Source organism: Callithrix jacchus, chromosome 11, assembly GCF_049354715.1.
Source record: "Callithrix jacchus isolate 240 chromosome 11, calJac240_pri, whole genome shotgun sequence".
NCBI lineage: Eukaryota > Metazoa > Chordata > Mammalia > Primates > Cebidae > Callithrix > Callithrix jacchus.
In genome coordinates this window covers 35,966,166-35,992,788 of record NC_133512.1, presented here as the reverse complement: position 1 = coordinate 35,992,788, position 26,623 = coordinate 35,966,166, and the positions used below count along the sequence as shown (strand labels likewise).

At 37.2% G+C, this 26,623-nt stretch overlaps 1 protein-coding gene across 6 annotated transcripts in view; it reads right to left on the bottom strand.

Annotated features, from left to right (window-relative positions):
* The window catches only part of RAPGEF5 (Rap guanine nucleotide exchange factor 5), a 261,457-nt gene that overhangs the window by 32,154 nt on the left and 202,680 nt on the right, over window positions 1-26,623 (bottom strand). For 3 of the 6 annotated variants that reach the window (XM_035253670.3, XM_017975260.4, XM_035253671.3), the window contains 7 exons: window positions 16,723-16,801; window positions 12,216-12,360; window positions 10,573-10,670; window positions 7,882-7,912; window positions 6,850-6,928; window positions 4,388-4,555; window positions 11-108 (listed from right to left, as the gene is read on the bottom strand). In XM_035253670.3, the coding sequence (XP_035109561.2) occupies window positions 11-108; window positions 4,388-4,555; window positions 6,850-6,928; window positions 7,882-7,912; window positions 10,573-10,670; window positions 12,216-12,360; window positions 16,723-16,801 (698 nt within the window). The remainder of the gene's footprint in view (window positions 1-10; window positions 109-4,387; window positions 4,556-6,849; window positions 6,929-7,881; window positions 7,913-10,572; window positions 10,671-12,215; window positions 12,361-16,722; window positions 16,802-26,623) is intronic. The other 3 variants (XM_035253669.3, XM_078342572.1, XM_078342573.1) reach the window with 1 other exon arrangement.

The window sequence follows — 26,623 nt, the reverse complement described above, 5'->3', positions numbered from 1 at the left end:
AGGTCCTTACCAAAGTATCAGCCAGGTCTTTCCGGTAGACATATATCCGACCAGATGCCTCGAGGGATTTGGAGATGACTAAGTCATTTGGCTGAAGTTCATGCTTTTCTTTATTTGAAAAAAAAAAAAAAAAGAATAATTAGAAATACAAGAGTAGCAGCAGTAGGCCTACACAATATATTTAAAAAGTGAAACTTGCCAAAGAAAAATACTTTAAAGTAAACAGAACTAAGTGGATTAATTCAGGTCTGCACACGCTGTACAATGACACCAGCGGCATCACAAACAGCTCTCACTGCTCAGCGGCCAAAAAGAGGCGCCCTCTTGCAGTTCTTTCCTATAACATTTAGTCATTGTTTAGAACACAGAGCAGTTTAAGAGAAACAGTAAAATGTACTCATCTAAGATAATCATACCATGTTAACACTGGTTACATTTAGGTCTGTTTTTGTTCTGATTTTTATATAACTGTGTGTCTACACACAAATAATTACATTGATTTGCAATGATTTATGCATAGGCATTTATAATTATTGTAGATACACATATATATTTGCAATTATTCCATACACATTTTATATTCTGATGTTCTTATAAGCACTTTATCCACTTGCCAAAATTATTCATATATGTCACATTTAATTGGTTAAATCTCAATAGTATATACCAATACATATAATTGCCCTGGTATACAAAATTAAATACCAATAGTTCATTATACCATCATTGAATGTTTCCTCTGTTGTTGAACATTTAGTGGTTTTTAATTTTTTTTATCATACAAATTAGATGGCATGATGTATGCTAAGTACTGGCACGGGGCCTGGCACATGGGGGGTTTGGTAAATGGGATCTATTATTATAGGAGTCATAATATATCCTGCTGAAGTCAACATCCTTATGTATAAATCTTTGATTATAAAGGATTTTCTTAAGATAAACTCCTAGTGTTAGAATTACTAGGCCAAAGGGAATGAATTTTTTTATGTTTTTGATATAAACTACCAAATTGCTTTCTGATTTTTTAAAAGCCAATAGATTTTACTTAAAAATAGGTATAAGACTTGTACACTGATCATTACTTTTTTTTTTTTTTTTTGAGATGGAGTTGCATTCTGTCACCCAGGCTGGAGTGCAATGGTGTGATCTCAGCTCACTGCAACCTCTGCCTCATAGGTTTAAGCAATTCTCCCACCTCAGCCTCCCAAGTAGCTGGGATTACAGGTGCCTGCTACCACACCTGGCTAATTTGTATTTTTGGTAGAGATGGAATTTCACCATGTTGTCTAGGCTGATCTTGAACTCCTGACCTCAAGTGATCCTCCTGCCTTGGCTTCTAAAGTGCTGGGAATTTACAAGGTGTGAGCCACCATGCCCAGCCTGATCATTACTTTTGGTAAGTTTACTATTTTGCTAATAACAAAAGTAGATTCTGTTTACTTTGTATTTCTTAACTACTAGGTTGAATATTTTTTGTATATTCCTCTTCTACCTTATTTTTCTTGTTGCAAATTCCTATCCTTTGACTATTTTCTACCACAGTTGGAGCCCTCTTAAAACCAAATAGCTTTCTTCATAGAAAATGCCCTACTCCTAACTACAAAATGCATAGGGAAGTAGACTAAAGTCATACTAAAGTTTATTTCACTGTGACTCAGTCAACTTCTCCTAAGGGAGCTATCCAGCATGACTGGGAAATGCAATATTCTATGGGCCTTTTCTAGACAACTTAATTGGTCCAAATACAAAGTGTTGTTTTGAACATTTCTGTTTAATGCAGAGTACACAAATAATAATCTAATGTATTCTTTATGGCCCAGCATTATAAAGATCCATAGTGCTGTAATGTTGGGCTGGTGACTTGTGTAGTGGATGGTCTCACATGGCTGGGTTCTGAAGTTCCATTTCCTAGGTTCCATTGGCTCCTTCTTTGTTTAGCTATAATTTCTTGCAGCCCTTTCTGTGCCTATGTACACCTTAAATCTGAATTTATGAGAGCCATTCGCACTTCATAGAACAAAATGTCATGACTTTCTGACAGCAGTTTTCCTATTTGCTGAGAAACATTTCATCACATCCCCTTATTTTCAGATTTGTCACTATACTATGAAAGATAAAAACTAACAGAATTTTGGCCGGGCGCGGTGGCTCATGCTTGTAATCCCAGCACTTTGGGAGGCCGAGGCGGGCTGATCACAAGGTCAAGAGATGGAGACCATCCTGGCCAACACAGTGAAACCCCGTCTCTACTAAAAAACAAAAAAAATTAGCTGGGCGTGGTGGCACACGCCTGTAGTCCCAGCTACTTGGGAGGCTGAGGCAGGAGCACTGCTTGAACCCGGGAGGCAGAGGCTGCAGTGGCCACTGCACTCCAGCCTGGCGCCTGGCGACAGAGCAAGACTCTATCTCCAAAAAAAAAAAAAAAAAATTAAAAAATAACAGAATTTTAACCTCTGACAGCAATAACTGGGTAGTTTATTGTTACTACATACATGTAACTACCCTGGGTACAAAACAGCTAAAAACCTACTAAAGCTATGAGAATGATACTATTGCTCCCTTCAGAAAAATCTATAAAACTTTCAACATCTCTGACATCTTAAAACTTTTTTTTTGACAAAAAGAAAAAAATCTCATTATTTCTTTTTGAAGTAGCACTAAAATATAATTTATTAAAAATAATATAACTAAAACAAGGAATGCATTAAGCTCTTGAGTTTGTTTTCTTCATTAAAACATTATTGTTTGGGGGATAAAAAGATGCAGGCATAAAAGTTCTCTACAGGCCAAAAAAAAAGTAGAGGATGGAAAATAATGGCACATTTCCAAATCTGTGGGATAATTCAAGAGATATGCTGATATTTCTAGTGATGATTAGCAATGGTCTATACACATTATAATGCTATTGCCCACCCTAATGAATTTAATTTAATAGAGTGTGAAAATGCTATTTCATAGCCACCAAACAGATACTGGGTAGTGAAAGAACCACTCATTAACTAAAAGCACCAGTCCCTGGGTTGACTCTGAGTCAGCTCCCAAGGGAGATGGGTCTCAGTTGCGCTGCAAAGTTCATTCAGCTCTTCCTTCTCTGGCACCTTCTCTCTGTATGGGAACCCCAGGATCACTCTCTGTAGTGGTGCTACCTTGAGAGGCAGATGCTCCAGCTTAATGCTGCTTAATTAAACAGTATTGATGAAGCTTAATACTGTTGAAAATCCTTTTATATTTTTGGTCACTTGAAAGTTAAATATAACACATATTTATCATACCTATTTGAAAGATATTATTAAAAATCTAACTATTACCTAGTTAAAATTCATTTATCCCTCATGTTTCTCAAATTCTTTTTTTCTAGATCATGTTTTGCTAAGATACACAATTAGAGCCCTGGGAGAGAGAGGAGGGCCACAGAGAAAGGCTTCATTTGCAAACGTAATCCACCAGCTCATAGGACCATTTTACCTGCCTGTGAGCAACAGAGCCCTAGGAAGAAGATTCTGTCACATAATACTTTACCCTCAAGTATATTCGGATACACATCTCCCAATTAGAGAATGATAACAAAGAATAAACAGGAATGCAATTTATCTGCTCCCCTCACCCCACATCCCAGGTTGATTAGTCCACACAGTACTCACATTTTTCAACTACTGATGCTAAGTCACTTTCTTTGTATTTTTTTCTCAGGGTTAAGGAGATATTAAATAAAGATTGCAAAGCAAAAAAGGAGGCCAGCAACATTGAGATCTGACAGGCTCCAGTGAAAACTAAGGGGTCTGTTCAAGCTGCATAGATCAATAGTGTCAGCTTGTAATCTGTGCGATCTTATTCAAAACAGACAATAAACCATTCTCTGAGGATAAATAAGGCCCAACAGAAGGAGAAGCTGTAACCAGGCCTCATTCCCCATGTCCACCTAAAGGAATACTGCCGTGTGAGCTTTCACCTTATTGTACAGTTTGTCTTTCTTTCAATAGGGGGTCTTTAACTATTAAATTGTCAGCCCGCAATACAACTGGTTCAAGGCAATCTTTCCTTTTTTCTTCCCCCGTAAAGTAATTTCACTCTTTAGCAATTTCCCAAGTTAATTTAAATATGAAAATAGAAGGCTTATCTAGAGTACAAAATATGAAAAGCTTTATAATGTATTTCAAAACACTGGCATGCCTCTCTATTCAGTTCTTGGGGAGGAAATTCAGTATCCCACAGTACCCAACTGTTGTCATGGAAACACTTCTGGTAGGCAGCTTCTTATTGTTCCTGTGGTCATTCAGCTGCGGGCCCAGAAGGGAGGAGCTGCACTTTTACTCTACAAAAATGCCAACCCTCCCCTTTTGAAGGAGATCAGTGAAATATTAATATTCAGGGATAGAAAACAACTTACCCCCAGAGAATGTGATGGCCACCAGAGCCAGATCCTCTTCTGCATACTGAATCTTTTCTGCCACGACTTTTAGGATCTCCTGGGCTGTATTGCAAACTTTTGCCTTCACACTGACATAGGAATGCTCCGTTATATACACGTGGCAGAAAACTGCACAAGTGAAAAAAACTGTTTGTAAACAGAGAACAGTGGTCATGACATACAGACTTTTCCAAGTCAAGGCACCTGGATCAACTCTCCCAAACCAACCCCCACCTTGCTATTCTCTTTGGAATAGCACCTATAGAGTTACATCTGCATATTTATATATGCACTTGAGCACCAGGGTGTATGTCTAAAAGTGTATGCAAAACACATGAAACTCAGATGTTACAAAGCCAGCCAACAAGCAAGAGTGGTGTTTAATCTTTTCACACTGTACTGAGAGACCTGAGTCAGGCAAGTGTGTACTCACGGTAGAAACCATCTGACCATAATATAGTGGAGTCTGTGGTACACAGACTGTACTTTTAAATCCCTTCTTTGACAGTTTCTGAGATCTCCCAAAGCTGCATATTAAAGTGTCTAATTCATAAAATTTTACTTTACATTCCATTTCAGGACAATCTCAGTGGCCCAATCAAGAACACCGTATTTTGCTATTAGAATTCTCTAAAGCTTATCTAAAAATCTGTCATCTGCCTTGGTTGTGTTCAGCTTTCTCAGTCATTTAAGAATGACTCCCTTTCCCCCATCAAGGTAGTGAAGAATTTAGTTTCCAAATGGAGGTCACATTTCTACCCTTTTTAATTTCCTTTTCACTGTCTGTGATGCTAATGATTATTACTAGGACGTTATCACTATCAGGGTGAATGGATCCTGGAAAATGTTTTCTTTATGATATTAATATCAGAAACTGTTTTAATAGCAATGGAAGTAACCGACACATTGCCTCTTATATCAGCTACTATAAACGTATAAAACACATTATCTTCTTTCAAATCGACAGAAGGACAATAATATACTTAGATATTCTACTCTTTGGTATTACAAAAAAAATTGGGAGTGAAGCTTCTAGAGAAATTTTAAATGCAGCTTAAATGGCACCACAAAAACAAACCCAGGAATGATTTCATAGAAATGCAAATGAAGCAAAGTCTGTGAGTTTATATGTATAGAATCTCAAAGTAAACACACCACCAGGAGACATTTGACATATTTGGTTTGGTTGGGTACGTCGCTAAAACAATAGCATCTAACAAATAGTCGTTTTATATTTTGCCAACAGACTAGTGAGAGAGAAAAAGGCTTTCCTCCTTCCATGGAAAGATGAAATTTTCAGCAAGGAAAAATCCAGTCTTTAAACCACTAAAATGCAAGTTAAGTTTACATCTTGCTAAATAAACTGATAAACAAAAAGAGGCTAGGATCCTTGAAATACTTTGCCTCTTTGCAGCTTAGCTTGGAAAACTGTATGATTAAACTATAAGACAAATGGGCAAGGACGGTCAGCAACGAATGAGTTAGGAAGTTAGATAATTTTGTTTGCTCTCTCACTTGGTACAGATGACACTTAATATGAGCCAACAGAACCATCTATCAGGAGCATTATATATAAACATTATCTAGTGGAATAAGCATCCTTGTGATTTCTAAGTTCCAGAAATTGGGCAAATATTAAATGATCACACTCAGAATTTCAGCATATGGAGAAAGATGAGTCAAAAGAGAGGGTCTGTGAGTCACAAGTACATTAAAATTTTAATTTGCTGTGTTTTCCAGCTCTGCACTTGATTCAACCTTTATCTAAAAGGAGAAAACTACTATTAATATTTCTCGTTCCTCTTTAAAGTATTAACATAGAAAATCCCATCAGCATCTTCAGGGTGCTAAAAAGGTGTTACCCCTTGTGTTGAATGAACAGCCCTCTTCAAGGGAAGCCATGAGACTCTTCCACACAAATAAGCAGTGACTGAGGGCACAGTAGATGGGTGGCACTGCCCACAGAGCCTAGCCTTGCAGGAGCTTCCACCGTACAGCCTTCTGTCCATTACTTAATCCAAGAGTTTCTTCTCAAGGACTGAGTATGGACTGACTCAGCTCAAACTCTGCACATTGACTTTAGTGATCCTTCCAGTTAGTCATAGGCAATGGGCTGATGAAGGCAGGGAGGAGCTGGTTCTAGGAGAAAAAGGCTGAGTTTCCTGATCATTCTCTCAAGAATGCAAGGAGGCTCTAGGCATTGTCTACTTTCCTTGCTTCCCAAATTACAAGTATCCTTGGTACGTGGGACAGTATTATATGATCTAAGACAACTATAATGCTCAAAGCAAGAAAAGAAAAACCATGCTATTTGATGCTAACATGCTTACCTGAGGGGTGACAGAATGAAATGAAGGTTAGTCAGGCTGATGCACCAATGTCAGAGAAAAGTGGTGGCTAACTGCTACCTACCCCCAAACCCTCACTTAAACCATACTCACTTTCCTCCGTTTCAGTCACAGTTCCTCTATGCTGGAGCCAGTTCTCCTTAAGACTGAATTGGTGGAAAAGGGCTTTATTCTGTGAGATGGGAGAAAGAGAACAATGAATAAATGTATTACTGCCCTTTGGAAAACCATAGCTGCTTACAACATGTTCCAATTTTTTTTTAAATGTGAAATTCCCCCGTTCAATCTTAGAGAAATAACCTGGGAGTTGCCTCAATTAATGCAAACGCTGGGGGAGATTCTGTCTGATGGGACTGGGCTAAGGCCAGCAGCAGGTCAAAAGCCCCAATCTTTATTCCCTGCAACACGATTTTTCACATCTGGCTATTACAAACATCCACAGATTCTCCTGAGATAAACATCATTTCCCCATTCCAACATTAACCTTTAAGGTATAGTTATCACAATGAGATCCTCTGCTATTAAATTGTTCACAGAAGCAACTTTGAGATGGTTTCAATACCTCTGCTGTAGTACAAGGACTTTCCTAAGGGACACAGGTATACTGTTCATTACGATGATCCACCTAATACATCTGTGTCTCCAAAACTTGTGCCTGACATCTCAGTCTACATTTTCCCCTCATCAAATTGGACTGGGAACACATTCCCACTTGCTACCTTCTCTTTTTCTGTTGTATTAAAAGAGCATATATTTTCCTTATGTGACTCCTTTCCTCTTAGAGTCAAGATTCTTCCTGCCTGGATTTTTTTTTTTGACATAAACATTTTAAAATTCAAATTTATATCACTCTGGGGAGAACAGGAAGCCCTGAGACTGTAAAATGCACCATGAAATCAGCAGAATATCAAAAAGTCAAGAGTACACAGCTGAAAACGGACCTACACCAGCCCAGGGATACAAAAGCAAAGCAGGAAAGAGCAGGGAAGCTGCAGCCCCAGGCACCCTGCTGTGTCGTGTTATGCTCGAGGCAGTATTCATTTTAATTATGAAACATGCCAAGGGAGGCAAGGCAAGGTCACCAAACCAGATCACCTCATTTTAGGTACAGAAGCATCTGCTTACCTTTTTTTGTGGTGAATATTCATCTACAGTACTGAAAGGAAAAAAAAAAAATGACAAGAAGTCAGTCTTGGTCCCAAACCCAGAATAATGCAGTTATTGTTATAGAAGACTAATTTTCCAGCACTAGATAGAAGATATTGCTCTTTAAAAAAGATAAAACACAGTATTTATTAATTTACTATGTACAACACACTTGACACTGGGCTGTGAATTTCAACTGAGCCAGGAGGTAAAGAAGTTATCGATTCCACAGATATATTTTGCCTTCCACCTACAGAAAGTGAAGCTCAGAAGTGAGGGAGGAACTGGATCTGCTCAGTCCATGGGAACTTAGTCCACAGAAAGGAGGATTTTTTAAAATTGCAATAATCAGTCCATAGAAATAAGTTTTCTCATACAGTGATAGTGATAGATATTACTCTATTTAGTTAGCTAAAGGCACATCTTCTTCAGGATATGGTCTCTGTGTGGTGGAATTGAGAACACTCTGCCCATCTCTGATCATCTCGGCAAATTTCCACCTTTAAGTGCCCTCTGAAGGGCACCTCTACTGATGAAGGAGCCAGTACAGGGGACAATTACATACATCACTAGGTAAACTATAAATTAAGGGTATCAATCTTGCTCTCAGAAAGAAACATTTTCTCCTCTATGCACTGGGGCTAGACAAAAAAATGTTATGAGTTTTACATTTAGGGCTTGAATCTTATTCTAGAATCTAAAGATATTTCATAATCTTATAAAAATAGGTAAGAATCATTTCCTTTTTTTTTTTTTTGAGACAGAATCTTGTTCTGTCATCCAGGCTGGACTACAGTGGCATGATCAGTGTTCACTGCCTCCTTGACCTCTAGGGCTCAAGTGATCCTCCTGCCTCAGCCTCCCAAGTAGCTGGAACTACAGGCATGTGCCACCATGCCCGGCTAAGTTTCTATATTTTTTTTGTAGAGGCTGGGTCTCACAAGGGTGGTCTTAAACCCCTAGACTACTGGACATACGTGATTCTCCCACCTCTGCCTCCCAAAGTGCTGGGATTACAGGTGTGATCCACCATGGCTGACCAAGAATTATTTCTTAACATCATATTCTTATTTTACTCTACTGTTTACCATTTTTGTGTAGGTTTCTAAAATGAAATGTATTACATTTCCATTAATGTATTTGATGAAATGTGTTTAAAAGCATGAATTAAAGTTTTCCAGCTGTAACAGGTCTGCCTCACAGCACAGAGCAACTTCCACATGGGGGATTATTTTGATGACAAGGATATTCTTTTTTTCCTTTTTTGATTTCATTCACTATTTCATATTTTCATATCAGTCTTAGGCTATGGAAACTTAACATAATGTACACTGTAACAGAAGAGGACCTCCAACATTCACAGCACTCATCTCTAGGGTACTGTGCTAATTTGGACTTTACTTTTAAATCTCTCAATATAAGATTTGGATGACTGAGGACTAAAGTATACACATGGTTTGCTACCTAAGATTAATTTATGCAGATGTTTCATTTGCAATGAAGTCTCCCTTTACTAAAATTAGGTCAAGCTTTAAATCACAAATCAGTAATCTGAAAGCCTTGAATTAACATTTTCTATGAGAGGTACAATTTGTGACTGTTGAAATCTTAATAGAAGCTTTTCACAACTTGGTAATATATGTGCCTCATGTTTATGAAATATAAATTACATTGTAAATCAGACAACAATTTTTCTCTTCAGATGAACTCTGTGGCTAAATATGAAGACTGAATGACGTGATGTTTTCTTTTACTGAAATTAGTAAGGGGACTGAATGGTAATATCACTAATAGTAAAGTCAGTGTTGCCAATCTGAAAGATTCATGACAGATACCTAGGGGATACTTTGACATGCCAAGAGTCATTGAGTAAATGGCTTTTTGTAATCTTTCTAAATTGATAAAGAAATCTCAGGGAACCCATAAAAATTGAGCTTTTAAAATGCTCCATAGACTGGGAGTGGTGACTCATACCTGTAATCCCAGCACTGTGGGAGGCTGAGGCGGTCGAATCACCTGAAGTAGGGAGTTCAAGACCAGCATGGACAACATAGCAAAACCCCATTTCTACTAAAATTACAAAAATTAGCCAGGTTAGTGGTGCATGTCTGTACTTCCAGCTACTTAGGAGGCTGAGGCACAAAAATCGCATGAACCCAGGAGGTGGAGGTTGCAGTGAGCCAAGATCATACTGCTGCATTCCAGCCTGGGCAGCAAAGTGAGACTATGTCTCAAAAAATAAAATAAAATAAAACAAAACAAAACGAAATAAAATGTTCCACAATTCCCTAAGATCTATTTATAAAATGTTTCCTCCCTATTCTATAGAGATAGCTACAAGCCCCACAATGACAAGTTAAACAGACTTTTAAAATTAAGTAATGATTTACTAATTGTTTATATGCACTCGATTATTATGACCCAGGTTGTTTTTACTATACCAAACAGGGTTAAAACAATAGTCAATGAGCTAAATTCCATATTATTTCATTTTGAGTTATAAGTACAAAACACAATTTTCTAGTTATAAGTACTAGAAAAGCTAAAGCATCAAGATGAATCTGAGTCAAAATGTTCAGAATCAATTTTTATGTATAAGGCATTCCAAACTCTCTCATATTTGCTGCTGCTTTCTTTCATTAACTATACTTAGGAAAATGAAATACTTACTGACGACGGTGCATTCCAAGTATCTTTTGAAATTCTTTCAATTCTTTTTCAAGTATTGGATATTCATAAACATCATCGAGTACATTCCTGTATATAGTCTGGAGAAAAAAGACAAATGACAGCTGAGTGGTTGAATGCCTATTTTGTAGGGATAAAGACTCATACCATGGCTATCCTAACAGAGGAAAGAAGGAGGGATCCAGGACAATGCACAGTTTTCACCAGGTGTCAATGAGATCCAGAGCGGGATCATAACTCCTAGCTCTTCACTTAACTGCCATGGCTTCCTATTTGCTGTTAGGGCTAGAGGTGGGAATTCTGAAGAGAAATCTAGAGATCCCTGGCTGGCTAGCTACTAGAGATTTCCATGATCATTCTATATCTTAAAAAAATAGTATCAGCTGGGTGTAGTGGCTCAGGCTATAATCCCAACACTTTGGGAGGCTGAGTGGGGAGACTGCTTGAGCTGAGTACGAGACTAGCCTGGGCAACAAAGCAAGACTCTCTCTCTAAAAAAAAAAAAAAGATAAAAATAACTGAGTGTGGTAGTGCATGCCTTTAGTCTCAGACAGCTGGGAGGCTGAGGTGCAAAAATCTCTCAAGCTCAAAAGAGTTTGAGGTTGCAGTGCACTATGACTGCGTCACTGCACTACAGCCTGGGTAACAGAGGGAGTCCCTGTTTCAGCTACCCCACCAAAAATTCTACATAATCATTTGGGAGAAAAAAGTCAATTGAATTGAATTAAGCAGTTGCTTTGAAATAAACATGAATTTAAAGAGTTGGTTGGACTCGTTTTTAACTGGATGCCTAAATGACAACTAAGTATTGAATTCAAAGTGGTTTCCTTCATGAAAGGCTGAGTCTACTTAGGCAGTTGCTGACTCTGAACTAGAATTGTTCCTTGCTAGAATTCCACTGTATTCCTTCTCTGTCTTAACCTGTAGACTTAATACGATTTTAGAGGCCAAAATAATCCAACTGTCTTACTAATTATCTCTCCAGATAATCATCTGTGTTGAAAAGATATTGATGCCTATTAATTGGAAAAAATCAGTTTGTCTCACTCCAAATGTAAATCTAGATTACATCTATTATACAAATTATTATTGCTTAAAATTACCAAAGTATGCCATGTCTGACAAATGTTTCATAGAACCTATATTGTCAACAGAGTTTTTTTTTTTTTAAGACAGAGTCTTGCTCTGTCACCCAGGCTGGAGTATAGTGGTGTGATCTTGGCTCACTGTGACCTCTACCTCCAGGGTTCAAGCCCCTCAGCCTCCTGAGTAGCTGGGATGTCAATATAGTTTTTAAATGATAAGTAATGTTTTATGCAAATATTATATATATAGAACTAGTTTCTTCAAACTTATAGTGAACATCAACATAATAAACTATACCAAATTTTGAATGTTTTGGTTTACCTTCTTTAATTATTTCATTAGCAATAAAAATTTCCATGGCTTTTAGATAGGGAATATCAAACTCCAGAAGTCACAATAAATATATATATTCTCTGAATCACAACTTAACTATCACAAGTAAGCTGAATGACTTATCTACAAAGGAGATTTTTGAAATGCAGATCTAAAAATAAAACCAGTTATTTGGCATCAAAGAGTATCTGGAAATGTTGGATCACCTTTAAAAACATTTTTGAATGTTCATCTTCATGGAGCCAGTCTTTGTACAGAGCGACCCACTGGGAAACAAGGTGTAAGACTTTACGTTTCCTCCGAGGAGCATCTGAGCTTTCTTCTTTGCCTTGATACTTCTTAGCAGAATAGGTGCCAATGGTTAAGAAAAAATTACATTGTTGAAAATAAAAAAAATATGAAGACATCCATTTACTCTCATTTTTACAAAACAGTGAAGGCATACAAGTATATAAACATGCAGGAAGAATAAAATATGCATAGGGAGAGCAAAAGGTGTGCACTGAAAAGAGCAAAAGTAAACTGAGGAAAATGACTGAAGCATACTCGGTGGGCAGCCAGGAAGTGAAGGGCTGGATCATTTCACTGGCAGCTGGTGACATGGTTCCACAGGCAGCATGCGGTTAATGCCAGCTTAAGGAGATACTAGGTGACCCGTGAATTTCAACAGTGACTCTGAGAAGAGAACTGGCCTCACTACACAGGTGAATACTATTTCAACACATTTGAGGTCAGAAGTAGGCCAGATGCTGTATGATTCTCTGAAATTCACATTCTGTAAAACCAGGTACTTCTAAAGTAGTTCCTAATGAGTACAGATTTAAGGAACATGATTTGTAACATGGTTCAAATGCCCACTCCTAGGAATTTACTTGAAGAAAACATTGGATACCTCTGCAAACACAGAGGTAAAAGGGACTAATTTTCATTTTGATTAAAATTTTTTTAAAATAGGAAATAACCTAAATACCTCAACAACTGAGAACAGTTGATTAAATTATTATATATGCACTTAATGGACTATTTAGCAGCCATAAAAATGATGGTTCAGCAGTACATTTACTGACAGAATATGCACAATGTATTCTTGAGTAGAAATGCAAGGAAGAAAAGAATATGTTAGGATGATCTACTTCTATTAACAATGTTTATTTATATGAATAACCTCACTATCTGGAAGGATACATATTGAATAGTTAACAGTGGCTTCTCAAGGTAATGAGATTTCAGAGCACATAAATTATTGCTATTGTACTTATTAGGATTTCCTAATTTACATACAATAACCATATGTTAACTATGCTGTTAAAATTACATAAAAATAACAACCTCAAAGGCAAAATGTTTAAATTACTAAGAATGCAACAGCAGCTTGGCATATTCCAAACCAATCTATTCTAGTTGTCTCCAAAATGGTAATTTCTGAGTGTCTTGGACACATTAAAAAGATGATGAGGAATAGGAAATGCTATGACACCAAACAGTTGAGGGTTGTTGGACAGGATTACATATTCTTTAACACTGATATACAATTGCAAAATTGGAATAACTTTATGTCAGGCTTTGTGCATATTTTAAAATATAATTTAGTCAATGTCTCCCCACCCTGCAAAAATACATTAAGACCATATTTGATTTCCACCTGCGAAATAAACTCAGGCAAACACAAAAAAATCTGTTTCTATTTCTTTTAGTTTTTCTCTTTAAAGGAAAAATTTAATAAAGATTTATCTAGGCCAACCATGGTGGCTGATGCCTATAATCCCAGCACTTTGGGAGGCTGAGGCAGGAGGATGCTTGAGCCCAGGAGTTTAAGACCAGCCTAGGTAACAAAGTGAGACCTCATCTCTACAAAGAAAAATATTAACTGGGTGTGGTGATGCACACCTGTAGTCCCAGCTAGTTGGGAGGCTGAGACAGGAGGATCACTTGAGGCTGGGAAGTTGAGGCTGCAGTGAGCCATGATTGAGCTACTCTACTCCTGCCTGGGTGACAGAGCAAGACCTGTCTCAAAGATTTATCTTATATTATTTTGACTTAAACGTTCTTCTCTCTTTTTTCCTGTGAATATAGTGTCTTCACTAATACAAAGAAAAAAAATCTAGAAAATTAAGAAATACAATTTTTTAGGTCAGCATATGTAAATGAAGATATGAACTTTGTATTCAAGGTGCATGTTCTACAATTATAGACTAGCAGAATAAAGCAATCAAGAAGTGACACTTCAACCATAGTTCTCCATTTGTAAACAGTTGTCTGCTTTACCTTGTTTTCCTCCCTGCAAGAAATATATTTAAAATATATTTACTGGTTAAATTTGCATTTGCATTAATCTGATTTCCAAAATTAGGATACAGACATTCTTTTACATTTTGTCTACGCCAGATTACACTGATTTATAAGTCTAGCTGCTGATGTGAATAGTGGGAAGGCATGTGGTGAGAGTTATAACCTCTATGTAATGCACAGAATATTAGGGGGCCCTGAGCTATAAACTTAATGCTTTTTATGATGATAAAAGGTGAAAGCTATTAAATACTATTACAATAAAAAAAACTTATCTAAAATATCTAAACCCAGCACAAATAGCTCTAGTCTATAAACAATGTTTTAAAATCATTGAAAAAAACAAACAGAAGTAATTTAGACCATTTTTCAGAAGTTGGCTGTAGTGGAACATGTAATACATCTTCACTAAGATGTGCACAAAAATAACTTAAATACAGATTCCCTTTATGGTTTGTGGTATTATTTCATAAAAGGCAGACTGCAAATTGATAGAAACAATCATAAAGAAAGGCTTCTGGCTTATTAGAGTTCATGGGTTTTGATTACTGGTAGAAAGGCTCATAAAAATCTGAGCTAAATTTTTATATATAATGTCTTAGTCAAAGACTCAAAAGACATTAAATTATTAAACGATAATCACAAATAATATTAGGATCATAGTTTAAAAATGTAGTTTGAAGGCATCTCATTTGTTATAAGTACATTTTATATTACTTAATGGATGGTAATTGTTTTAGAAATGTGTTAGCATTAAAATATATATGAAATTAGCTCACAGATATTTTTCCAAAATACTTTTGAAGAATGAGCTGTTCAAAATCTTATAGTTATTGCTAAATGTCTTAGCAACACCCCACTTGAAAGCTTGAAGGAAATCTGCACATATTATTGAAACTTTCCAAATTCAAAACTAACAATGTTTCAACATCAATTTTATGAACTGGGTTCTAAAAAATATCAAAATAGCTTTGTTTGGTCATAGGATATAGTAAAGGATTAAAATGTAATCAGCATTTCTAGTTATATATTTTTCAAGAGAGATGTTACTTTATGCTCTTTATGAGGTTTCTTTGAGGTGTAAAAATGCTGTAAAGTTGGGAGACATGTAATAATTATTTAACAGAGAAAGAATGTTAAATAAGCATTATCATTAGGTCTTTTGTTTGTTTGTTTTGGAGACAGTCTCCCTCTGTCATCTAAACTGGAGAGCAGTGATGTAATCTCAGCTCACTGCAGCTTCAATCTCCTGGGCTCAAGTAATCCTCCTTCCTCAGCATCCCATATAGCTGGGACCAAAGGCCAACTGCCATCATGCCTGCTAATTCTGGTGTTTTTTGCATGTGTGTGAGTGTGTCTCTACTATATACACACATATATAGTGTGTCTCTACTATATACACACATATATAGTGTGTCTCCACTATATACACACATATATGTGTGTCTCTACTATATACACACATATATAGTAGAGATGGGATCTCACTATGTTGTCCAGGCTGGTTTTGAACTCCTGGGCCCAAGCAAGCTTCCCACCTTGGTCTCCCAAAGTGCTGGAATTAGAGGGGTAAGCCATTTCACCCAGCCATCATTAGGTCTTAATAGAAGTTTAGTATATACAAAAAGCATTCCATTTTACTTAAAATTTTCATGTGGTTTAGAGTGGAATCTTCGGTTTCATTTAATAAAAACAGTACAGCTAACAGCCTACTTAAATGCTTCTGAACACATTAAATACTGTGAAACAAGAAGACCATTTGGAGATTTTTAGTAAGTTTACACGGCTTTGTTTTATGGCCTTTCGATGATCTCATGTTGCATCTCTTCTAGTTAGTGAATAAAATTAAAAGGCTTCCTTAACTGGTCATTAACCTTCTAATCACATCCATCATTCTAAGAGAGCATGCAGTGACAAGGCTGTGAAAAGATGACAGTTCATTCCAGGGGCTAGGTTCGACCTCCCATGTTGGGGAGTGGCCTGTCTCCCCGGGACACTTGCCAGGAACATGATATCACATATGTGCATTTTCCTTTACAAGTGGTTTGACACTTAACTAACTGATTCTCCTTTAAGTACATCTATTCCATGATCTTGCCAATCCATACAACCTTTTGACTCTGGAGTTTACCCAGCAGGCCAATTTTACCTCCAGATTTCTAAGCAATCGTGAGGCACAGATGTGAAGCAAACATAATATAAACAGTATAATATACCCACAACATAGAATGTGAAAACAGCCATTCACATTTCCAGTTTCCCTGTCTGTCTCATTTCATCTTCTACCTTGAATATCATTACATTAATATTTAACATATCCACACTCTACTGTGGGGTGGAATAAATTAAGGAAAGTAGTTAATTCCTAATGTGGGACATTTGTCTGAGAGGAAGTGGACAGAGCAGCCTGAAGATAATGAAGGATATTGCCTTAACAGAGCCTGGCACAAGTCATCAGTTGTCATGAAGACCGTGTACGTGAGAAGGAAATCATCCAGGAGGGTCTCTGCAAAGGGAAAAAAAAACAAACAAATACAAGGTCAGCAAAGAGGTGGATAAGAAAAGCAGCTGCTTATCTGGGCCGCAGAACCATGTGCATGGCAGAAATATGATAAATGTTGATGGCTGTGGGAGGGATTAGAATAGGAGAATTTTAGCCACAAATACATTATTTATTAAAATTAAGATTTGAAAAACTCCTTATTTAGAATGCCTCAAGCAATAAGATATTTTGTTGCAAAGCTCTCTAAACATACAATTTTGTTAACATCTTGTTTTCTTGAAACCTCATTTATATTTGTGGCCAAAGATGCCATAGAAAACCAATGCATAAATAATGTGCTTTAAGAAATAAATTTTACAAGACTTCTGAGGTATACACTCAAGTCCTACAGGGAATAAAGCCTTCATGTTTTAATAAATTAAGGTTTTTCCAAAGTCATTTACTAAGTCTAGGGCAAGAACAACCAATAATAAAACCCAGAAGACACATATCAGGTTCCAAGGCCATTCACCGTTATCTCTTAAATGCATTTTTAAGAAGTTGGAAAAGTGATGAGTGATTTTCTTAGTCTGGAAGAGAGACAGAACTGAGTCCAGTTAAAATTCGAAAGCAGGTACAACATATCACAACATACTTCTTTCATTATTTATTTATTTATTTATTTATTTTATTTTATTTATTCATTTCTAAGACAGGGTTTCACCATGTTGGTCAGGCTTGTCTTGAACTCCCAACCTCAGGTGATCCGCCCGCCTTGGCCTCCAACGTGCTTGGATTACAGGTGTGAGCCATCATGCCCGGCCTTCTAATTTCTTTTTTCTAACTACCAAAACAGTTTACATTGTTATCATCTTTGTATTTTGAGCATTCTTGGATGAGTCCAGTTTGTATACAATATGGAATTGCTAAACAGGCAAACTCTGACCTTCAGTGTAATTTCCAATGTGGCACAAAAGATTATATGCATAATACAAAGCAGTGATTTTGCCGTAGTAGTCTTTATCTAGTCAGTCCCTTAACTTAAAATTCATTTTACCATATGATTTAATTTTCTTTTACATTCTAGACATCACATTTTTAGTTATATAAAACAGTAATAAATTATTAGAGCCATTAGCTTGTGTACTGTTGTTACGGATTGAATGCTTATATCCTCTGCAACACTCCTACCCCGCCACTTTATATGCTGAAACCTTACCCCCAGTGTGATGGTACTAGGAGCAGGGTATTTGAGAGGTAATTAGGATTAGATAAGGTCATGAAGACCCCTCCTGAATGCCATCGCTATTTTTCTAAGAGTCCTGAGAAAGCTCGTTTTCTCTCTTTGCCACACAAGGATATGAGGAGACTGGTCTATGAACCAGGAAGCAGGTCCTCACCAGATACTGAATCTGCTAGCACCTTGATCTTGGACTTCCCAGCCTCCAGGCTGTGAAAAATAAATGTCTGTTGTTTAAGCCACCCAGGCTATGGTATTTGTTATAACAGCTTGAGCTGACCAAGATATATACTCAATACTGCTTATGCTCTCCACAATCTCCAGCTTATAATGATGATGTGTAAGTAAAAATAACTGCCCAGTATAGAGCCCTAGAGCTCTACATTGAAGACTGGATGAAAGAAAATCTACAGAATTTTTAGGAATAATCAGTAATATTTACTTTAAAAGTTAATCACAACAACAAGGTTATATTTATGAACACAAAACTCTGATACAAGAGGTTGTGGATGACACTACACTTCTATATTAGCTGCAAGGCATAATTTATTTCTTTCTGCTAGCAGAATATCAAGGTAATCCTGATCCACATAGGTAAGTGGTTACAAATGGCAATTTTTTTTAAAGCTTGTTTTTAATTGCAAGATGCCCATAATTAACATGAACCAAGGGTGTCAATGAATAGTTTAATGGAATTTCTCTGAAAACTATTTAAGTTGTAGCTTTCTAGATCAAAATAATAAATTTGACACATTTTCTTATTTGATTTAAAACATGTTTTTAAAAGCCTAAATTTACATTGTTGTATCACACTGCAATACGTTAGCAATCACTAGTCTAACTTACTATTACTCTATGACAAAAGCAAATTTCTAAACAAATAAACCTGGGCCTTGCTGAGCATAAATTAGGCCTAGTACAAAACAACTGTGGCGGTGTACCCAATCCAACAATGTCACATGGGTGAACATGCACAGCCTGTGTATGCAGAAGAGCCAGGAGCCCCCTACTAGAGTCTCTGTTTATGGAAGTTTCAAATATATGAACAAGGCAGGAGAAGGTTTCCTTTAAAATCTGTTTCCAAACAACTTAACCTGGCAGCTCAAGTTAATCACTGGTCATCCTAACGAGAAATTTGGAATAGATAATGTGTTCCTTTCATTAAAGTTTTATAAAATAGTTTCAATTAAAATCAATCACTTGCATATTAGCTGAAACCTAGGATATTTTGGAAATACAATTTGAAAACTATCCCTCAGGGATTCTGTTGAAGAGTAATGTTTTACAAGTTACAACATTTCTCTGTGTTAAATGTGATTGATGGAAATCCTCAACTTTTCTGGTCTGATCAGAAACTAAGCTGAATATGGCCAGGCATGGTGGCTCATGCCTGTAATCCCAGGACTTTGAGAGGACAAGATGAGTAGATCACTTGAGGCCAAGAATTAGAGACCAGCCTAGCTAACATGGTGAAACCCATCTCTACTATTAATAAAATAGAATAAAAAAAAAGAAAAGAAATAGCTGGGTGTGGTGGTACACACCTGTAATCCCAGCTACTCAGGAGGCTGACTGAGGTGGGAGGATGGCTTCAACCTGGGAGGCAGAGATTGCAGTGAGCCAAGATCATGTCACTGCACTCTAGCCTGGGCAACATAGTGAGACTCTGTATCAAAAAAAATAAAATTAAGCTGAATCTTCCTAGCTACTCAGGAGGCTGAGGTGGGAGGATGGCCTGAACCCAGGAGGCAGAGGTTGCAGTGAGTCAAGATTATGCCACTGCACTCTAGCCTGGGCAACAGAGCGAGACTCTGTCTCAAAAAAAAAAAAAAAAAAAAAAAAAAGCTGATTCTCTTTTTGCATTCAATGTTAGATACAAGCAGGAAACAAAAAAAAGTTTTGTTTGTCTGTTTGTTTGTTTCAAGACTGTCACCCAGGCTGGAGTGCAGTGGTGCAATCTCAGCTTACTGCAAATTTCGCCTTCTGGGTTCAAGTGATTCTTGTGCCTCAGCTTCCCAAGTAGCTGGGACTAACGGCATGCGCCACCATGTCCAGCTAATTTTTATATTTTGAGTAGAGAGAGGATTTCTTCATATTAGCCAGGCTGGTCTCAAACTCCTGGCCTCAAGTGATCCACCCGCCTTGGCCTCCCAAAGTGCCGGGATTACAGGCGTGAGCCACCGTGCCCAGCCAACAGAGTAGCTTTGAATCTAGTTTAGTGTTTTCAATGGCTTTTATAGATAGGAGCCCCCAGTATGCAGAAACCACTGGGTGACAGCATTGAGAGGAAGTTGGCATTTAAAATGCTGGATGTGACATACAGGTTCAGACTCTTTGGGCTGTTCTTACACTTAGCTGCATTTAATGAGATTAGAACTATTCTCTAATCAAGATTTACTCCATTAGTAGCTGAGATTGAAAAGAACACCATTAAACCATTAACTTTGACATAACCAGTCATTCCATTCCAAAACAACCTTAGATAATGAACTGATTATCAGTCTGGTTGGACGGTGGCAAACCCATTTGGCATTCAGTTCAATTAATTAGCTCACATATGACAATATTCTGTTAAGGGCTTTGACCCAGAAATGCTTATTTTCTTCTAAGCTAATATCATATTTAAAATTCAACAGCATTTACCTAATTATCTCTCTGTTATAGAAATATTAATTAAAATAAAAACAATGAGGCTATATAAAAACAGTTCCATTTGAATTCCTATAAAGAAAATAGTTAAAAATTCTAATGAGTAGGACAGATTACCAATACTCCTAACTCAAATATCTCTCTATTTAACTACCACATTATTCTAAATTTTTTCTATATAAAAAGCTTTACTTTATTCTTTTCCAGCATTTAAAAATTTTTTTGCTGTACAGATTCTGAAAGTAATTGAGTGGTATGAATTCAAATACTATAATCAAAATCGTGCAATTCAAATAAAAGTGCATTTTATAACAACCATACTTCCAAAAAAGAGACTGTCCCATTGGTATTTAGAGATATTTTTAGAACAATGATGGTTATATGAACAATCCCATGAAGACTATTAGCCGACAATCGCCACTTAGAAAGACTAGCAAATCCAATGGAATCCAAATTAAAGCACTACAATTATCTATTACACTACATAGTACTTAATTAATAGTAATTTAACAGGCAAAAAAGCATGTTTATATATATAAAAGTATCTTTCATTTAAACAAATTCAGAGTTGCCATATACACTAACATTCTGAATAAAAAGTATTCGTTTTGATTTCTAACTTTGGGCATACCTAGGCATATTAATATATGTATATTAATATACAAAAACTTTTTTTATATTCTTTTTTCTTTTCTTTCTTTTTTTTGAGATGGAGTTTCACTCTTGTTGCCTAGGCTGGAGTACAGTGGCGCGATCTCGGCTCAGTACGACCTCCACCTCCTGGGTTCAAGTAATTCTCCTGCCTCAGCCTACTGAGTAGTTAGGACTAGAGGTTTGCGCTACCATGCCCAGCTAATTCTTGTACATTTAGTAGAGATGGGGTTTTACCATGTTAGCCAGGCTGGTCTCGAACTTCTGACCTGACCTCAGGTGATCCACCCATCTCAGACTCCCAGAGTGTTGGGATTACAGGCGCAAGCCACTGTGTCCGTCATTTTCTTTGGTATTCTATGCATTAAGTCAATTACTAAATCTAATCCCTAATTCTTGGCTTATCACTAAATTTTTGGGACTATCCTCCCCACTCCAAAATAATCTAATACTTGTGTAGTGGCTTTTTGAATACAAGAAACATCCTTGCAAGTTAAAAAGTAACATCTTGATAATCACTGAAATTGGAAGGTAAATACTTCTACAGTTTTAAATATTATAAAACTTAAAATACATATAGAAGTGGTTCTGAAATCCATGCGTGTAATACTTATACTGATGTCATATAGGACTTTTCCCTAACATCTGCTACTATTTTAATTTTTTTTGTTGTTTTTGAGATGGAGTCTCACTCTGTCACCTAGGCTGTAGTGCAATGGCATGATCTCGGCCCACTGCAACCTCTGCTTCCCAAGTTCAAGTGATTCTCCTGGCTCAGCCTCCAGAGTAGCTGGTGGTGCACACCACCACAGCTGGCTAATTTTTGTATTTTTAATAGAGACAGGGTTTCACCATGTTGGCCAGCCTGGTCTCGAATTCCTGACCTCAGGTGATCCACCTACCTCGGTCTCCCAAAATTCTGGGGTAACAGGCATGAGCTACTGGGCCCAGCCTACTATTTTAATTTTTAAGGCTTATAAAAACAATTATCTATTTTTATTTGATTTTATGTGAATGTATTTCTCTTGTATGCACCAATTAAAACATTTTTCTCAGTCTCATTTTAAGTATATGAGGTTCTAAAAACTCCCATTTTATTTCTACAAACCCCCTAGAGCATCCTAGAGTTGTGTCAAGGTGGAATAGTAAGAGGTTTGGTATGAACCCTTTTTAGAGTTCTGTTATATAAATGTAACCAAATTTTAAAAATGGATCTAAATGTTATCAAAAGGTCTAAGCTTAATGTTATCTTTAGCATAAAAACAAAAAAAATAAAACAAAATCCTGAAGCCTAAAACTCACTAGAAGTATATCGTTATGTAGGAAAAATTATAGAAATCTACCTTGGTTATTTTTTCAACACTCATAAGCAAAATGCACTACGATAACGAAACTACTCATCTGTTAAAGTGAATTACCAAGAAAGCAAATTAAAAGAGTTTTGACAGGCAACTGCCTATAGTAACCATTTAATCCAAGTATGGGAATGTGAATATTTAACATTTCTGTATTAACTCATATTCCCTGAAGTACTGTTAGCAGTTTTGTTTCACCTGTATTTCTACTTCAGATGCAATGGAATTTAAGGCAATCTAAAATATGTTCCACTTAACCTTTATTTCAAGAAGCCAAGAAAAGCTTTGAACATGAAAGGGCCCATTTCTGATCCTGGAATGTTACAACTTGCCATTATTTTTTGAGAAACAGTGCCAAAATGTACCATGTAATCTGATTAAGCACAAATAAAAAATTTTATCATGTTCAGGATGGAATCATAAAGTGCTATACCATTAAAAGCAATGCTTCTTTCCCTGTGTATCTTACATTTCTGAAAGTGCTATTAATGACCTCAAATGCAGCTCTTTACTACAGCTCTTAAATTCATTTAACTCCTGCCAATTCTTACAATCTCACCATAGAGTTTCGTTTAGCTATGCTAACATGGCCAAATCTTGAGATCTAGCTTTATTTTTAGGTATTTGTGGCAGAAAAATAATGCTTACTTATTATATGCTGTTTATATATCAAATCTTAAAACTCACCCCTTTAAATGACAGGAACTTACTACAGACAGGGCTCGGGGACACTCTTCAAATAATCAAATCTCTTTTTATTTTAACTTGCAAAATTCAGTTTTAGAATCCTATCCCTCCTTCTTTGGGAAAGAATGATTTGAATACAACAGGTATTCCATTCTTAGCTACACTTGATTCTATACACCGCCTTTTAAAAAAGTTACTAGGAGGAGCATAGAGTAAAAAACAGGAGGCTTGTCTGCCTTCTCCAGGCTGCAGCCCTCAAAGTAAGGGTGTGGGTCACCCTGGGACTAAGAGCAGTGAGTCGCCTCATGGCTTCTGCTGTTACAGCCCCATCAACTGCTCTGTGTCTGGGCACAGTTGCAGCCCCATTCATGGCATATGCATGTGTCTGACAAACATGCTGGGAAGCTCAGAAAACAGTACAAAGAATACTATGGAATCATGGAGATGAAAATCTAATGGGGTAGCCTAAAGCATAGTATTTAATCTCTCTAGACCCTAGTTAAGTCTCCAGTAAAGTGGCTATCACATCTAGGCCTAGCAGAGTTGTAGAGAGGATTTTAAAAAGCCAATATATCTAGGCAAAGAGCCTGGTATACCCTGGGCACTCTAAACAAATACTACCTATTCTATATTTTCATAAAATTATTTCAATATTGTCCCAATTCTCCAAGTGCCACTAATCTGCCAACAAAAACTGAATATCGAGTACTATAAGTTTCCAAGAAGAATTGGAGGAGGAAAAGGAGAGCAAATATGAGCAAAGCAATGGATGTGGGTGGGTCTGTGGCTGAGTCATAAACCTATGGTCTTGTGACCTGCAGGTCTTGTTTAGCCCCTAGAGATGCTTTTTGTGAGTTGACAAAATCTGAAAGTCAGAAGATTTGGCAACACCCGGCCCATATCTCCTATGGCAACCATGTTGAGAGCCAACTTGCCTACTTTATGCAGGGGGCACCTTCCAGTTCATCACCCTTCTGCTCTGGCAGGCTTTACTCACTCACTTTTATGCCTGTGGACATGCAAGTTGGTAAGTCTTGTTCTACAGCATAGCTGTGTAGTAGGAATAGAAGAGATCACATAGTACAATTGAAAAGTAAACCTAGAGCAGTAGGTTGAAGGCAATTCCTGAAGGATCTCTGGATGCTACACTAAGGAGCCTGGGGCTTACTCCAAAGGAAAAGGGAAATGAAGGGAGGTTTTCCAGACCAGAAGTGACAAGAGAGATATGATTAAGCTTCCTTCATCACGGAAGTCAGACTGGATAAGGGAAGGATAAGGGGAGGGAGGTGAGTTTCCTTTTAAACTTGCTGATCTTGGGTTCCCCAAGTTACTCTAAGGAAAGCTATTGGGAAAAAAACATCAAAGACCAGAGCTTGCCAAAGAGGGTTACAGTTATGACTGTGGGAGCCAGAACCTAAAGAGGATGGCTGTGGCTGACATGGTTTCTCAGAAAAATAAGCAACGGTCTAAGGGAGTGGGACATTCACGTTTGGGTGATGGTAAGGGAAAGATGAGTTAATGAAGGGAAAAGAGAAGAAGGAGAGACACAGAATCAAGAGAAATGAATGTAGTCAATAGCTTCCTTTCTGTAAACAAACAAATGAGACACAAACGTAATAAACCAACAAGAAAAAATAAGGATTGCAAAAGAGAGTGTCAAATGCTGCTTGAAGGGGCTTCATCAGGCTTAGCACTCAAAGGGCACTGGATTTTTATGTGGACAATCCCTGGTTTGATGACCTTAGAGAGATGCCCTTTGATCAATGGTGGGGACATACTGTAGTTAAAAGGAACTAAGGATATTCTGATAATCAGTGCTCACACCATATATCATACTGTTTTGTTTCGTTTTGTTTTGTTTTTCCCAAAAGACTCTTCTTACAGTTGTAGAGCTCATTGTTTAGAAAGAGCAGTTGCTCTCACAAGGAGCTGGGATGAAAAATTTCTTAATGATCAATACAATTATCATTTTATTTAACTTTATACATTAGAATGTGGGAACTGTCATGGGCATGAAGCCTTCAGCACCAATCTGCCAGCATCTACCAACAAAAATTAATATCCGGCTCTAAGATTCACTCAGTCCAACATAATTGACCTCTCAGAGTTGCTGCATGGTTGTCTGATTAACATCACACAATGTGTTCTAAAGATTCAAGCTGTGTTACTAAGTGATTGTCAATTAAACAGTCTTAACTTTCAGGAAACAAACATTAATTTAAACATAATATCTTAGAAGCCTGAGACCTGGTGATTATAAGCAAATTAATTTGAATCAACTTAGGACCTGTGTAATGTTTTTACCTCTCAAGCACCAAAAGTATCTGTATTATCAACTTTTTTCAAAACTTGAAATACATCATCATTCCAAATGTTAATATTAGCACTAAATTTCAGAAAACATTCTATTTACTTTTTTTTTTGGTGTATTAGTATGTTCTCATACTGCTAATAAAGACATATCGGAGACTGGGTAATCCACAAAAAAAAAAGAGGTTTAATGTACTCACAGTTCCACTTGGCTCAGGAGGCCTCACAATCATGGCAGAGGGTGAAAGAAGAGCAAAGACAAGTCTTAGATGGTGGCAGGCAAGAGAGTGTGTGCAGGGGAACTCCCCTTTATAAAACAATCAGATCTCATGAGATGTATTCATTATCATGAGAACAACAGGAGAAAGACTCACCCTATGATTCAGTTACCTCCCACTGGGTCCCTCCCATGACACGTAGGAACTATGGGAGCAACAATTCAAGAGGAGATTTGGGGAGGGACACAGCCAAACCATATCATCTTGTTAAAAGAAATTCTAGGAATATGAGACAGTTATCTGCCTCTTTTAAGGCTAAGAACTGGCATGATAGCTAGATTATATTAAAGATAAGCTATTCTACAAAACTGATTTAAAGTAAACACAAGTAAGAACAATTAAGGCTTTTTTTCACCCCTTGAGACAGAGTCTTGCTCTGTCACCCAGGCTGGAGTGGAATGGCACAATCTCCACACACTGCAGCCTCCACCTCCCGGGTTCAAACAATTCTCCTGCCTCAGCCTTCTGAATAGCTGGGACTACAGGTGCCTCCCACCATTATTAGCCTGGCTAATTTTTTTTCTATTTTTAGCAGAGTTGGGGTTTTACCATGTTGGCGAGGCTGGTCTGGATCTCCTTACTTCAAATGATCCACCCACCTCCACCTCCCAAAGTGCTCAGATTACAGGTGTGAGCCACTGTGCCTGACCAATTAAGCCTCTTTCTAAATAATCTG